The sequence below is a fragment of the Phalacrocorax carbo genome, chromosome Z (genome assembly GCF_963921805.1).
Source record: "Phalacrocorax carbo chromosome Z, bPhaCar2.1, whole genome shotgun sequence".
NCBI lineage: Eukaryota > Metazoa > Chordata > Aves > Suliformes > Phalacrocoracidae > Phalacrocorax > Phalacrocorax carbo.
The window spans coordinates 38628626-38643724 of NC_087548.1; the positions used below are offsets into that span (position 1 = coordinate 38628626).

At 41.2% G+C, this 15099-nt stretch overlaps 1 protein-coding gene across 2 annotated transcripts; it reads left to right on the top strand.

The window, feature by feature from the left end:
• The first annotated feature begins 46 nt into the window (after positions 1-46).
• NMRK1 (nicotinamide riboside kinase 1) lies at positions 47-10256 on the top strand. 2 transcript variants are annotated; one of them, XM_064439533.1, is made up of 9 exons: positions 47-282; positions 2213-2271; positions 2703-2793; positions 3465-3513; positions 4909-5080; positions 5161-5232; positions 6255-6361; positions 7331-7420; positions 7804-10256. In XM_064439533.1, the coding sequence occupies exons 2-9, from the start codon at positions 2243-2245 to the stop codon at positions 7821-7823; spliced, it is 630 nt and encodes a 209-aa protein (XP_064295603.1). In that variant the 5' UTR covers positions 47-282; positions 2213-2242; the 3' UTR covers positions 7824-10256. The 2 variants fall into 2 exon arrangements, with proteins under 2 accessions (XP_064295603.1, XP_064295602.1); XM_064439532.1 differs by having other exon boundaries at positions 51-282; positions 7331-7407.
• Positions 10257-15099: the final 4843 nt, after the last annotated feature.

Below are 15099 nucleotides of genomic sequence, written 5' to 3' on the forward strand. Positions count from 1 at the left end.
CGCTCCCCAGCCCAGTGCAGGACCCAGCCAATGGCCGCGCGCGCCGAGGCCGCGGTCCCGCCCCCCCCTCCCGCGGGTGCTGCCGCGGCCAATGGCGGTGCGGGAGCGGACCTGGCGCCTACGGGTCGGCTGGCGGCGGAGAGGGCAGCGGTGTGCGGGCCTGCAGCTGTAGGGTGGGAGGGCCGCGACGTGACGCCAGTCCGTGGCACCGGTGGGTTGCGAGGTGTCCCGTCCCGGGCGTGGCAGAGGAGCTCCGTGCCCCGTGGGTGCCGACCTGGCCCGGTAAGCACGCTCTGGACAGCCCGGTGACCGGGCGGGGGGGCCGGGCTCAGCCCGCATGGAAGCCCTTGAGCCCCTCCTGGGGTCCCTCACAGACCCCTTAAGCAGCGGCTGAAGTGAGATGCGAATGGCAGGGAGACTGTAGCGTTGCGAGAGTTGGCAGGGGCGCGGGGCTCTGTGGCGGCCGGCACGGACGCGGGGGTTTGCTGCCCGGGAGAGGCTGTTCCTGCCCGGGTCTGGGGGAACTCGGGAGAGAGCGTTCTTCAGCTGTTGTTACGCCGTGCTGGACCTTTGTCACGCTATACTGTTAAGCACAGGGTGATGGCATTTCTCTGTTAGGGTTATAAAGGCTTATATGTTTTCTTTAAAGGTGCTGCACCGAGCCCAGGTAGAGTAACTTGGGATTTCTGTGTTGCAACGTTGGTGACAAATTTGCCTTTGTAATTTGTGTTACACATTACTCTACGGGAAGAGTTGGTGGGTTTTTCCATGCTAGTGTTTTTTGCCTTAAGCTGGGATTAACTTTCACATAGACAATGATGTAACTTAGAGTGCGAAGCTCCGCATCTGTGTCCAGATGTTATTTGGTTTGTTATATAGCATTTTTTCTTTGGGCAGAGAATCCTCTGGAACACGAACCTCACTGATGATTTTTAGAAAAGAGCATTGGGTGGTTGGAGTTGTTTTCTTTTTTTTTATGGACCAAATATCACCACTTCCTGAGAACAGATCATCTGTTGCACTCTTCAAATAGACAGCCAATACCATAAGCATACAATGTATCACTGAACTTGAGATTTATAATATTTTTAGAAAACGCTCACATGCTAACTTACAAAGCTTTCCAGTCTCAACTACTGAAGGTATGCAGCACCTTTACTGAGCAATGGCTGTCATGCTGGTGATGACTCTTGGACTAGTCAGTGTGTCTTTTTTTTTTTTTTCCTAAGAGAAAAAACATATAAAGCAAGCATGCAAAGGTCACATCACAGACCTCCGAAACAGTTGAACTTCCAATCATTGCAACAAATGCGAAAGGGTATTATTATTTCAGACTGTGTGTATGTCTAAAACTTATTTTATACATGGTGCTGTCTTACTTTCATACTGATGCCCTGTAACAGCCTTTTGTACAGGCTTTGTACAGATACTTGTTTGGTGGGAGGTGAGACAGTGTCACCTGCTCAGTCCTTCCAGGTTTTAGGAGTCATAGGCCTTACCTCCTTCAGTGTGACCTATGAAGATAGAGCAAATTAAAAACAGGGCGTTTGTGTGTGGTTACATAGTTATTAATTGTTGTGTGCTCTTGGAAAGCAGTGTTTCACAGATGTTAAACTGGTTTGACAAACTGTAGACTAGTGCTGCTGCCAAGAGAAGCAGTCCCTTACTACCTTTCCTTCCGCTACACCATACCTTTGCAGGCATGGGTAACTGGATGGGAAACTGGAGAGAATTCATTCAGCTGAAAACTATCATTCTTCTTCTTGCTCCTCCTCCTTGTTATAACCTTCAATGAAATTTTTAAAACATCTTTCTCTTCAACACATCACTGGGGGTTTTTTTTAAGGTTTTTGTTTGTTTTGCCACAACAGCTTCTGTTTACCTCATCTTTTTTATACCATTAATGCTTGAGCTAGTGGTTGTGCTTTTCTTTAGGGACTGTTGTGGTATTAGTAGTGACAGAACCAAGTCTCTCAAAGTCCTCACAAATTACTATAAAACTGTCTAAGGTAAAACACACTGAAATTTGATATGGCATGTATGTTGTAGGCTTTTTCTTAGCATTATAACAAGTAGTTGAGGTTCTGACAGTAGCTTTGCAAAAAGAAAAAAAAGGACAGAAAATAAATCTTATCTATAATTGGTACTTAATAAAATAGCTGCTTTCCTTGTTGCTGAATTAAGAGTTGTCATTGGCTACTATCTTTCACAGTAAAAGGAAGAACTGAGGAGAAAACAAACTATGAAAGTGTTGATTATTGGCATTGGAGGGTAAGTATTAGCAAATTAAATTTCCTCTACAGTTCACGACTGGTCCTCCTTTCAGAATGATGTGATACCATTTCTATTTATGAATGGATATTTTTTGAAATTAGATTATGAATACAACATATAATTGTCTCATTTTATGGCACGTAACTGTTAAGGAATTTTTCCTGTCTCTGTTGGAGATCTCCAGTACTACCCCTCTCTAAACTCTTCCTTGGCACGGCTAGATTTGCTGTCTGAAAGCTGTTGGAACCTGCCAAAAAATTTGTAAATGTAGAGAGTATCTAATATGAATAAACTTTTGTGGGTTTTTGGATTGTGTCTTTGTGGTTTACCCTAACTATATAGAAAGGGGTGTGTGAGCTTGTACATACCTTTAAAAATATAGATTTTTTTTGTCTTGACATGGTTTTTTACTGTGTCTTCTCACTCAGTGTAACAAATGGGGGGAAAACAACGCTGGCAGGAAAGCTTAAGAAAATGCTTCCCAACTGTGATATAATCTCTCAAGATGACTTCTTTAAGGTAACAGTATTGGTGGAAAGACCTGAGAGGTAAAAGTAGGTTTGAGTAGATTTTAGTATGATTTCTTCTCTTTTCAGTTCTCCTATTGATAAACTTTTAAAATTGATGCAGCTTAAAATAACAGTAACTTCATGAGAAAGAGAAATAAAATGAGCACTGGGGTTATTGAACTTTCAGTGGCCAAAATGACTTGAGTATATTCAGCAAAAAGAAGTTTACTGTCTTCTTTGAAACCCTTTTAAAATAAGGAATGGGTGTAGGGTGGATGCATTTTTCAAGGTACTTTGTGCTAATGAAGTTAGTGATTTTGTTGTATTAACCCTACACACATATAACAACAACAGGTCATTCTTTGATTCCCAAATCAAAACTCAGAAACAACTTCTGCATTGACATTGGAGTTGTTTGTAAGGAGGGTAAAGCAGTTCTTATCTCTGAAGTAAAGTTCTAATGAACTAAAGAGGTATGATTTGCAGAATTTGTTGTTCTAGATTAAATAAAGTGTTTGTATGGTATTTTAATAGTTGTACACAGCTGTTTAATTTTGAAGACAAATTTAGTCAATTGTGATACAAAGGTGTATAACCCTTATGTTTGTAATTGGAGAGCATATATCTTTGAAAGTGATCATAAAAGCAGCTTGAAAAAAATCAATTCTTTTCCCCCTTCAGCCAGAGTCTGAAGTAGAAACAGATGAACATGGATTTAAGCTGTATGATGGTCAGTAACTCTGATGCATTTGTTTTGAACAATGTACTCTGTTGTGCTGAGCTTCAATGCTTCTTCCCTTCTACCCCCTGCCCCTCTTCCCTTCTGAACAAGGCAGTAAACAAATGGTTAAGAGCAATCCCTTGTTCAGTTTCTCTCCGATCACTGAGATAAATAAGAAAACTTCCTGAACTAATAAATAGCTCAAGCTAGTGCTTGACCTTTCCTTTTCTCTTTTTAATCTCTTCCTCTATTTCTACAGTTGTGCCTGGTGCAATAGCAAATGGTACTGTTCAGTTGAAAGTCTTGGCTTGCAGCACTGGCGTAAGCTTCACCTCATCACTTTCTCTGTAATGATAGATTTTTTTTTTTCAATTTGATAATGAGCTGAGCTCATGGGATATCACCACTAAGTCTCTCATTGCCATGTTCCAAATCAGACAAAACTTCGATCTGATCCTGACACCTTTCTTTCATGTCAGACCCCACAGAAAGACTAAATGTTTGGAAGCTTATGGTCAGTGCTGGCTCAATGTGCCAGTTTAATTATATAAAATTCTAGATCCAGATCCACTTTAGGACAGTGCTTTGGTTCAGGTCATATCAAGTTGGGAACAGTTGATTATTAGCTAAAATTTGTTGATACTTGGTGATCAGAAAATTATTTACTCAGGAGCATTGGCCAGAATGTTAAATTGTATCTGAAAACTGACTCTTACCAGTTGTGCAGTCTTTGGCTCAACTTCTAGACTTCATGAAATTGGAATGTGAAACTAGAGGGTTGCGACATTCTGGTTCAAATATCTGGCTTGTTGCTGCTCTTAAAAGCACCTCTAAAAAGTGTTTGCTCGTGTGTTATCCAAAGGCTGCCTTCTGTCTACCATTCAATACTTACTCAATATGTTCTTATTTGTCTACAGACAAAACCAGGTGCTGTGTTGAGCTGTTTTGCTTTGTATGCCATCCTCCTTTCAGTCCAATCCATCCATCCCCACCCTCCAAATACCTGAAACCCAATAAAAATCCAAAGCAAAAATTTTTGAGCACCCCTTCCCTTCACCAGTGTCAGTGACAACTAGCAGAATGGTGGAGGTCTTGGGGTAAGTAAATTTTTAAAAGTTTTGTGGAATAGGAGAACAGCCCCTGCACTTTATGTTGTCAAGGGAAAGGCTGTGAAGTGAGTTAACACACTTTTTAGGTGCCACAGAGTTCAGAGAGGCCACCCTTACTAGAAATACCCCCATCCTGGGGAAAGCTTTAGTTGCAGAGTATCATCAGCTGCAAACATGGAACTACTTATATGCATGAGAGAGAATTTTGATTCTTACTGATTAACCTAGGGGTACTTAAGGGTTCTTTTTTTAGTCTCTGTTTTTAAGAGGTGCCTAACTTTCTGTTTTCATCTAGTTCTTGATGCCCTCTATATGGACGAGATGGTGAAAAGCATTCACAACTGGATGAAAAACCCAGCAAGTTCAGGTGTTGTGACAGAAGAGCTGCGGAATACCTGTGACAATCTGAAAAACACAGATGATGTTTTTATTTTGATTGTTGAAGGTTTTCTGCTATACAATTATGAGTAAGCAGTAATATGTAATCTGCTATATTAAAAGCTGCCCTAAAAAGGAAGAGGGAAGTAAATATATTATTATATCTTAGGCCACTTAATGAACTATGGAATAGAAGATATTTTTTGACCCTTCCTTATGAAGAGTGCAAAAGGAGGAGGAGGTAAGATTATTCAGTTATTGCTCACAGAGGGCCACTGTACCCCCTAACTTGGAGTGGTTCTTTTGTACTAGCTTTTCTGCAGTACTTGCCAAATGTAAGCCATTAAGATCATCTGTCCTCTGTGATTCCCAGGGAAGACTGTGTGGGTTTTTGACCAAGATTAACAAAAGCATGCAGAGATGTGTGGGTTTGGGGTGGGGGTGGGGGGCTTGCATTTTAGAGCACTGGGATATTAAAATGTTAAATGTTTTACAAACACTGAAAAGATAATTTGTTATCCAGACAAATTATTTAGATTACTGACTGCATATTGGAGTTAAACTGTGTTTAAAATGAGAAATCGTTAAAAAGTTAAGCAGCGTTATCCTTGGTTGAATACACCTACATGATGATTATTGTTCAAGTAACAACGCTCATGTGTGGTTTTAGTGTACACTTCATTTAGACATCCATTCGTTGTACCATATATCTGATTTAGATTACTAAGCCAGTGTCTGACTTGCCTCCAAATCTGGAGCAATACTGTGTTCTTGGAGCAATACATGTGCACAGAGTCAGAATCTGCTGGCCAAGTGAAGAAATCCTCTATTCACCTAGCTTTGGTTGATTCCACTTTCCTAGTTTCTCACTAGATTCACCTTTTAAAGGACTTCAGTGTCCAGGCTGGAAGTGACTAGACAAAACCACTAGACATTTAAAACTAGATAAATCTGTATACCAAATTTAAAAAAAATATTAATTTGTTTCGGTAACACTTTCAATACAGGTTAATCTATATGTAATATCCTTTAAAATAAAAAAAAAATCCTTTTAGCTCATTTAAATGTAATATGATTGGCAGAAATAGATGTTAACAACAGTTCATATCACAGTTTATGTTAAAACAAAGGAGCCTACTTTGCTCGAACAGCTATACGGCCTGCCAGCCTGTTTTTATTTTGCATAGATGCTCTTATTAAACCAGCTAACACTAGGGGAAAAATGTAAATTTTGCATGGGAAAGCAAATATATTTTTGTGTAGTGCCAGAGTCTATCAGCCAGCAGATACACCGGGATACTTTGACGGACACGTGTGGCCTATGTATCTGAAATACAAAAATGAATTGGAAGAGGATGCAAGTAATATTGGTATGGTATCCTTAATTTTAAACTTATAAAATGCTTAAGTGTTGCACTTGTGAAGTATTTGTTGGGTTGTGGGGAATTTTGTATGGGACAGAGCTTTCCTCGAATATTTTTGTGGCACTGGAGCAGTAAGTTTGAACCTTATCTTGGTTTAATTTTAAAGTCTATAGGGTTTTGATTTTTTTTTTTAAATAATGAAAATTATGACATTAAAAATATAAAAGTTTTGATCATTAATAAAATCCATTTAACAAGCTAGTTTGTGTGTGTATACATGCATATGGGTAAATAGGAAGCTTCTGAGACAGTAGCTGATGCACTGACAGAATTCTTCAGAACAGAATTAAAATCCTGGCTGAAGTCCTATAATAAGCTGAAGATAATTCCTAGGTGCTTGTACACACTAGAGTCACCAGTCTTGTGGGAGAAGTGTCAAAGCTGAGCCAGCTGATGGGGCTCTACCATGAGCTTGCATGGTGTTCAGATTTGTACAGCACTTGGACTGCCTACTTCTGGAGTGGAGCCAGAGGAAAGAGAAGTTCAGGTGGCTGCTTTATCAGCACGAAGAATAGTGAGGCACTGCTTCTTGCTCGTACAGTGAGAACGGGAACTGCAGTGCCCTTCCTTGACTTGCTCAAACCCTGAAGCTGAGAAAGACCCTGAGGTCTTCCACTGCGTAGGAGCCTTTCTGCTGAATTATTCTATTTCTTTACTGTCCTAATCTTATTACCACTACCCTTATGGAGACTTTTATACTACTAAAATTTGTAAATCTTAACTAGATTACTTTTTGATCATGTTATTTTTTAAACACATAAAATTAATTTGAGAAAGAAGGAAAGGCAGGTACTTTGTTCCTGCATTTTCATTTTTTCATCTCATCGCACCCATAGGAATATGAAAACTTTGCCAATTGCTATTAAAGATTACTGGTGTAGAACTCATGAAAACATTTTCTTTTGTCTTTCTTAGTTTATTTGGATGGAACAAAATCCCAAGAGGAGCTTTTATCCTGTGTGTATAGTGATATAATACAGGAATTAAAAAAGGTGAGGGAAGGAAGTAAGTAATTTTACTGGAAATTGAATCTGCTTCTCCCATTCCAAGTTAACAAGAAGCTTATTCTTTTATATGAAAATATGACAAGGATTATATAGATCTGCATCTCCTCATATATATGTATTATAATCCTTTTAGATGTTTGCCTGTTGCTCTAAGTCATCATAAGCTATAACTTTAAGTTCCTTGAAATTGGATATTCTGAAATAATAGGTGAATCCACTGTTATCCAATAATAAAACAATTTTAAAAAGGGAACAGAAGGAACATGGGGCAAAAAATCAACGAAAGCAGACATGTTGGTGGTATTAGTTTCTAATGTACAATGATGTTGTGCAATCAGAGAAATGACACTATACAGGTTAAATGTGTACTTTTTGTTTTAGATGAGCAGGTCACAGCATGATAATGTAGAAAGCCTGGGTTCCATTTAATATGAATTGAAAACCCCAAGACTGTCATACCTGGCAACCCAACCAACTGAGCAGATGTTACGTGTATGTCCATAATGCTAGTTCATACAACACAAGTGGATCTGTAGCGACTATTAACTCTGTAAGCCTCAGATATTGTTGAGTAGTATCAACAGTGCATTATTCTTTAGTATTTCTTCAATCAGTCATGCTTTGGATGATCTGTAAGTCTGACTGAACGTGTACATTTTAAAGAACATAAGCATTTTTGCGTACAAAACTAAACTATAAAGGTGCAGTTCTGTTGAATTAATAAGCATATTTGAACATGGATGAATGCAATTTGAAATGTTCATACAGGAATGAAAGTGATTACCTCTAATATTTTTACAAGTTTCTCATCACTGATAAACATGGGTAGAGGAGCTAGCTATATGCTGTGCCAATAGTAAGTTTAAGACTGTATAAGCTGTTACACTGCTTATTCAGTAACTGAAGCTGTTACTGGACACATCATAACTGAACTTACTTAGGCTTGCTAAGTACCTCTGTGGTGTTTGTTAAATAATTTGTATGTTGCATATTGCTTGGAGCAGTTGGGAATAGATATTTAAAAAAACCCAAACAAACCCAAAGAGAAGTCAGGTTGTTGGAAAAAGATTGGCGAATGTGCTGGTTTTGGCTGGGACAGAATAAATTATTTTCTTCATAGTAGCTAGTATGGGGCTATCTTTTGGATTTGTGTTAAAAACCAGCACTGATAATGTGGAGATGTTTTAGTTGTTGCTAAGTAGTGCTTATACTAGTTAAGGACTCTTTCAGCTTCCCATACTCTGCCAGGTACACAAGCAGCCAGGAGGGGAGGGGGCACAGCCAGGACAGCTGACCAAACTGTCCGAAGGGATGTTACATACCATATGACATCATACTTGGTATATAAAGCTGGGGGAAGAATGAAGATAGTGTTTGTGTTCCTGTTGTGGTTTAGCCCCAGTCAGCAACCAAGCACACACAGCCCCACACTCACTCCCCCCTGGTGGGATGGCAGAGAGAATTGAAAGAGTAAAAGCGAGGCAACTCTTGGGTTGAGATAAAGACAGTTTAACAGGTAAAGCAAAAGCTGCATGCGGAAGCAAAGCAAAACAAGGACTTCATTCACTACTTCCCATGGGCAGGCAGGTGTTCAGCCATCTGCAGGAAAGCAGGGCTCCATCACACATAACGGTTACTTGGGAAGACAACCACCATCACTCCCAATGTCCCCCCCTTCCTTCTTCTTCCCCCCAGCTTTATATACTGAGCATGATGTCATACGGTATGGAATATCCCATTGGTCAGTTTGGGTCAGCTGTCCTGGCTGTGTCCCCTCCCAGCTGCTTGTGCACCCGGCAAAGCATGGGGAGCTGAAAAAGTCCTTGACTATTGTAAGTGCTACTTAGCACCAACTAAAACATCTCCACATTTTCATCGCTGTTTCCAGCAAAAATCCAAAACATAGCCCCATACTAGGTACTATGAAGAAATTTAACTCTATCCCAGCTGAAACCAGGACAGTTCCCAAGTAACAGTTACACGTTGGGAAGCCCTGCTTTCCTGGAGGTGGCTGAACACCTGCTGCTGATGGGAAGGAGTGAATGAATTCCTTGTTTTGATTTGCTTGTATGTGTGGCTTTTGCTTTACCTATTAAACTGTCTTTATCTCAACTCACAGTTTTTTTCCTTTTGCACTTCTCATTCTCTGCCCCATCCCAGTGTAGTGTTGGGGGTGAGCAAGAGCTGTGTTTAGCTGCCTGCCAGGTTAAACCACAATGGGGAATAAGATGTCAGAGAGAATGGAGATGCATTGCTAACAAGATTAAGTACATGTATTGTGCAAAGATCGATTACTGGCATGGCATAGACTAGTAGACAATAAATGCATGCTTCAGGGTGGAGGAAGGAGGAAATAATTCTTGTTAATTTTCATAGCTCAGGTTGAAATTATTGAGATGTTCATAAAGCAGGTACACTAAATGTATGTTAAAAGTTTGTTTTATTATTTGTGTATATATATTTAGGTAAACTAGGAAACTGGGAAGTCGAATCATCCTCAGTCGCTGAATAAATAATGTATTAACTCTTGTATTTTCTATACAATCGTATTTTTGTCAGCTAGAATAAAAATAAAGCTACAGACATGAAAAGCAAAGGATGCATTATATTACTTACTGGGTATCAGCTGAACTGATCATGATGATTGAAATTTAATGCTTTACTGTTAACAGTGTTAAAAGTACTAAACCTGTATGTAAGACACAGGTCTTAAACGGATTAGAGCTGTGTGAAACTTTGTTTAAGACAAAGTAATTCCAAATACTATTTTGTATTATTATTTTGCAGTAAAAATACTTCAAGTTGCATTTGTTCAAATGCAGTGATGGACTGTCTATGTTTTTGTTTTTATTTCCCTTTGGAAGGGGTGGAACTGTAACAGATTAACTAATACTTGGGTGGTTGTGGTGAGTTGAGCACCACTGGGTGCCCATCAAAGCTCTCTATCACTCCCCTCCTCAGCTGGACAGGGTGGAGAAAATATACCAAAAGGCTTGTGGGCTGAGGTAAGGATAGGGAGAACACACACCAATTACCATCACAGGAAAAACAGACTTGGCTTGGGGAAATTAATTTAATTTATTGCCAATTAACACCAGAGTAGGATAATGAGAAATAAGAACAAATCTTAAAATACCTTCCCCCCACCCCTCCCTTTTTCCTGCGCTTAACTTCACTCCCGATTTTCTCTATTTCCTCCCCCTGAGTGGCACAGGGAAATGAGGAATGGGGGTTGTGGTCAGTTCATCATATCTCTGCTGCTCCTTCCTCCTCACTCTCTTCCCCTGCTCTAGAGTGGGGTCCCTCCCACAGGAGACAGTCCTGCACGAACTTCTCCAGTGTAGGTCTGGAGGATCCACAGGCTGCAGCTCTTCATGAACTGCTCCAGCATGGGTCCCTCCCATGGGGTGCAGCCCTTCAGGAAAGAAACTGTTCCAGCGTGGGTCCCCTGCGGGGTCACAAGTCCTGCCAGCAAACCTGCTCCAGCGTGGGCTCCTCTCTGCATGGGTCCACAGGCCCTGCCAGGAGGCTGCTCCAGCATTGGCTCCACTCCACAAGGTTGCAGTCTCCTTCAGGGCACATCCACCTGCTCCAGTGTGGGGTCCTCCATGGGCTGCAGGTAGATATCTGCTCCACCATGGACCTCCGTGGGCTGCAGGACAGCCTGCCTCACCATGGTCTTCACCATGGGCTGCAGGGGAATCTGCTCTGGCGCCTGAAGCACCTCCTCCTGCTCCCTCTTCAGTGACCTTGGTGCAGGGCTGTTTCATAGTTTTACCCCTCTTCCAGCTACTGTTGTGCAGCAGTTTTTTCCCCTTCTTAAATATGTGATCCCAGAGGTGCTACCACCATTGCTGAATGACTTAGCATGGACCAGCAGTGGGTCTGTCTTGGAGCTGGCTGGCATGGCTCTGTCGGACATGGGGGAAGCTTCTGGCCACCCCTGTAGCCTCGCTGCCTGTGCACACACCCCCACCCCCGCTTGCCATGCAAACCCAGTACAATGGCGAAAGGAACAATTTTTTGGTTTTGCTTTTCCTATCCCTGCGTGAAACTTGTAGGCTTATGGTGTCCCAGGATAAACTTTAGAAGTATTTTCTTACACAGAGAAATGTGTGAATGCAACTTAAAACTATACGTCGGTTCCAAGGGAACATAAGGGATCGTTTTATGATTTGAGAGGATAGGAAGTGAAGAGGTAACAGTTCATGGGCTCCTTTCAAAAGGAGGAAGAATTCCAGTATTGGAGAGCTGCAGGACAGGAGCCTGTGGTTCTTTTTGTGAATAAGGGATGTTTTTTTGGAAGTGGAGTCACATTCTGCTGGCTGCAACTTCAGGCTGCTGTAGCGGTGATGTTCCACAGCAGGCTAATGGGCTAATGGCTTATATATAAGAAGCACAGAAATACAATTACAGGATAAGTTTGACATCAAGAAGGCGATTTCTTAAACTTCATGATGTCAAAATAATGGAGAGAACACGACAACATAGTTGTCATAAACATTGATGTAGTAGGAACAAACTTTTTATCTCACAGACCTATTGCTCCCTGTCTAACCTTCAGAGTTAAGTCTGAAAGTTTAATTTCTAACTGTTTACACTGTAAATCATTGATTCAGATGTCAGTTTTGTCACATACCAGGTTCCTTCTACTTTAGGAAAGCACGTAATGTGCCCGTGGCAACAATGATTCTTTTGTCCATCCAACTGCGAATAGTGTCTGTGCTTTCTCTCCGGCACTGCCACTGAACACCTTTATAGTCAAAACTGTCCAGTTGTTACCGAAAAACACGGTAAAATCAGAAACAACTCTTTAACACCAATTTAGTATTAAAGAGCAGGCATTCTTTATTCACGGTGCCGGATGCAGGGGAGATTGCTCCTCCTAACTGCTTACCTTACACACCTTTCCCATACAACTGATAGATCAAAAATTTACATATTCATACATATTCATTATTGTCCTTTCTACTGATTGGTACAAACTTGCTCGTTCCATATGTAAATTACTGTGCAGGCTCAGTTGTCTTCTCCCGTTGTTCTCTTTTGAGTAGTCAGTATTGCTTGGGTCGGTGGTCTGTGAGTCGGTGGTCGCGATCTCCCTCTGCCGGAATTACCTTTTACCTACTTAGCTCTTAATCTTGGTAGTCCTGGCCAGTTTTCTCAGTCCACTACATAAAACCACATTTTGTCATCCTTTTTTGACAGAAGCACATTGTCTATTGTTTTGTTCACATTAATGATTACCTAGGGACTAAAATAAAGATCAACAGATACACTGATTCAGATCAACAGATACACTGATTCGTACGCTCTATGTTCTCATAATATAACAACATCCCTGGTTGATTAATTTCATCACTTTGGTTACACAGTCAGTTAACGTACTAGCATGAGAGTAAGAGTAGTGTGAGAGTAAACTGGAAAAAAAAAGAGTAATGTGAGAGTGTTTCTGTTAGTTGGCTAGGAGGCTTATGCTCCTATTTCCAGAGAGAGGTCAGTGTGCCAAAAAACTTCTCTCTTGTTTTGCTGTTATGTGTTTTACTAAAAGACTACCACTTCCTTCATGTCTTCAGACAGAAGAGTGATCAGGTTCTCAAGCTGAGGGCTGGATGGGCCCTCAGAAAGGAGGCCCTCTGGTAAGAGCTGCTTCTTCTCAAAGCCAGTTGGAAGGAAGCATGGTGGCTTGCTGCATGACAAACAGAGGCGTCAGCACCCAGTCAAACAAGTTTTGTGAGGTGGAGGAGAATGTGCTTTAACTGTCCTCAGAGTGGAAGTGTGTTAGTGGGGGGGAGGAATCCAGTATCTCGTGACTCATGCATTGTTAGACACTGCTTAACTTGCCTCCTTGCTTTTCTCTCCCTGCAGTTGGTTCCCGTGCTTGTTTTTAGGAAGCATAATCCGGTTTTAATCTGGTGCAGAGGTACTTGCAGAGTTCCCTTTGTGGTTCTTGCCTCTTGCCAGCACAGCTTGTGTCTGGCTGCCGCAGGGGGCTGGGTGCATACTTTACCACAACTCGGAGCAGCCAACCAGGCTGTGGTTCTTCTGGAACCCCTTAATATATAGCTGGGCTTCTTCCTCTGAACATAATGAAGTTGCAGTTCATGCAGATTTCTCGTAACAGCTTAAACGCTGTTGTCATATAAAATGTAATGCTATAACATAGAAAACCAGTACTTTTCAATCACCACTAGCTTTTAGTTTGCTATAAAATTCAGGCATATACCCCTTTGTCCCTTGCCTAGTAAAGGCATATTTGTCTTAAACAAGTACTGCTTTGTAAACTTGTAATGAGCAAACTAATGATATAAGTAGTTCAGCTAAAAATAAAATAAGGCCATAACTTTATTTAGAAAATTCTGTTTAAAAAAATCTTTTTGTCTGAAAAAATGTTTGTTCATTGTGCTTCTGGTTGTGATCATTGTTCCAGGTACAGTAACTGAGTCTAGAAGCCATGGTTAGCCAAGCTAAACAGGTAGCCATCAAATAAGCTGCTGTTTTGTTGCTGTTATACCAGGAAGCAGTTGTAGCTGCTGCTCTACCAGTCATGAGCATGACAGCCATCAACCTCCATCCTGTTTCATGAGCTCCAAACATTACTGGAGCCTGTGCGCAGTTCAATGCTAGCTGCCCTGCATACAGACCCAGAGGAACCACTGATTTTTCATGGAAGCTCCCCAATTCCTTCCACGCCAGGTAGGAGCCATATCCCACAGATAGCCAGAGAGTTCCGCAAGCAGGAGCAAACACTGTGAAACCAATAAAGAACCCCACAGCGATAGCTGGGGTTCATAACTGCTGAACTTGTACTTTTAATTTTTTGTGTGGATTCCAGAGGAGCTAGGCAGGCAGGCATCCTCTTCAAGTATAGTCCAGAGGCGTTTCAGCATCATTACCACCATCAACCCCAGCATGCCATTTTTACAGGCTGTGACTGTTACCTGTAATTTAAAATAACTCCCAGAACACATGAAGTATGTTTAGAGAGGATACATTGTTTTATTCTGCGCTGGGTGCAAGGTAGAATATTTCCACGAATCAAGCACACCTTCTGGAGTTCATTTTGACATTTATACATGACATTTAACACACCACCCTTATCTAATACATAATCATTGACCTGACTGATCATCCTCTTCTTCCATTGGTCTGTATCTTTTCCACTTAAAGCTACAGTGTGATTTTAATTCACTGTGTACGCTCAAAATGAGTGCGTGTGGGGTAGTCCTTTCATCCGTGGTTGCAATCTCCCCCAGCTGGAATTACGTTTTCCCCAATTACTGGGCTTCAACAACTGTCCAGTTTTAAAGCACCTTCTGGAGCAAGATGTTCCCTTTTATCACTGCTGACAGATTTGTGACCTTCCCTTATCTTCACAACCTTCTTTGTAGCAGGATGTTTCCACTGTTAGTCCGTGAAGTTCTACTGATTTGTATTCTTTTAGTAGGTTCTTGTTAATGAGGCACATATTACTAATACCCTCTTATCTGGCCTAAGCATTATTTACTACCTTGTTAAAATTATCAGGTGTTAGCTTCTACTTCTAACCGCGATCCTTTCTTAACTACTAATAACTCCTGCACTGTTCCATTTCATCCAACATATATATATATATATGTTTGAGGTAACACCCGGGGAGGGGGGGGGGCTGCCTGTGCTTCGCGTTGGCGTGGTTCT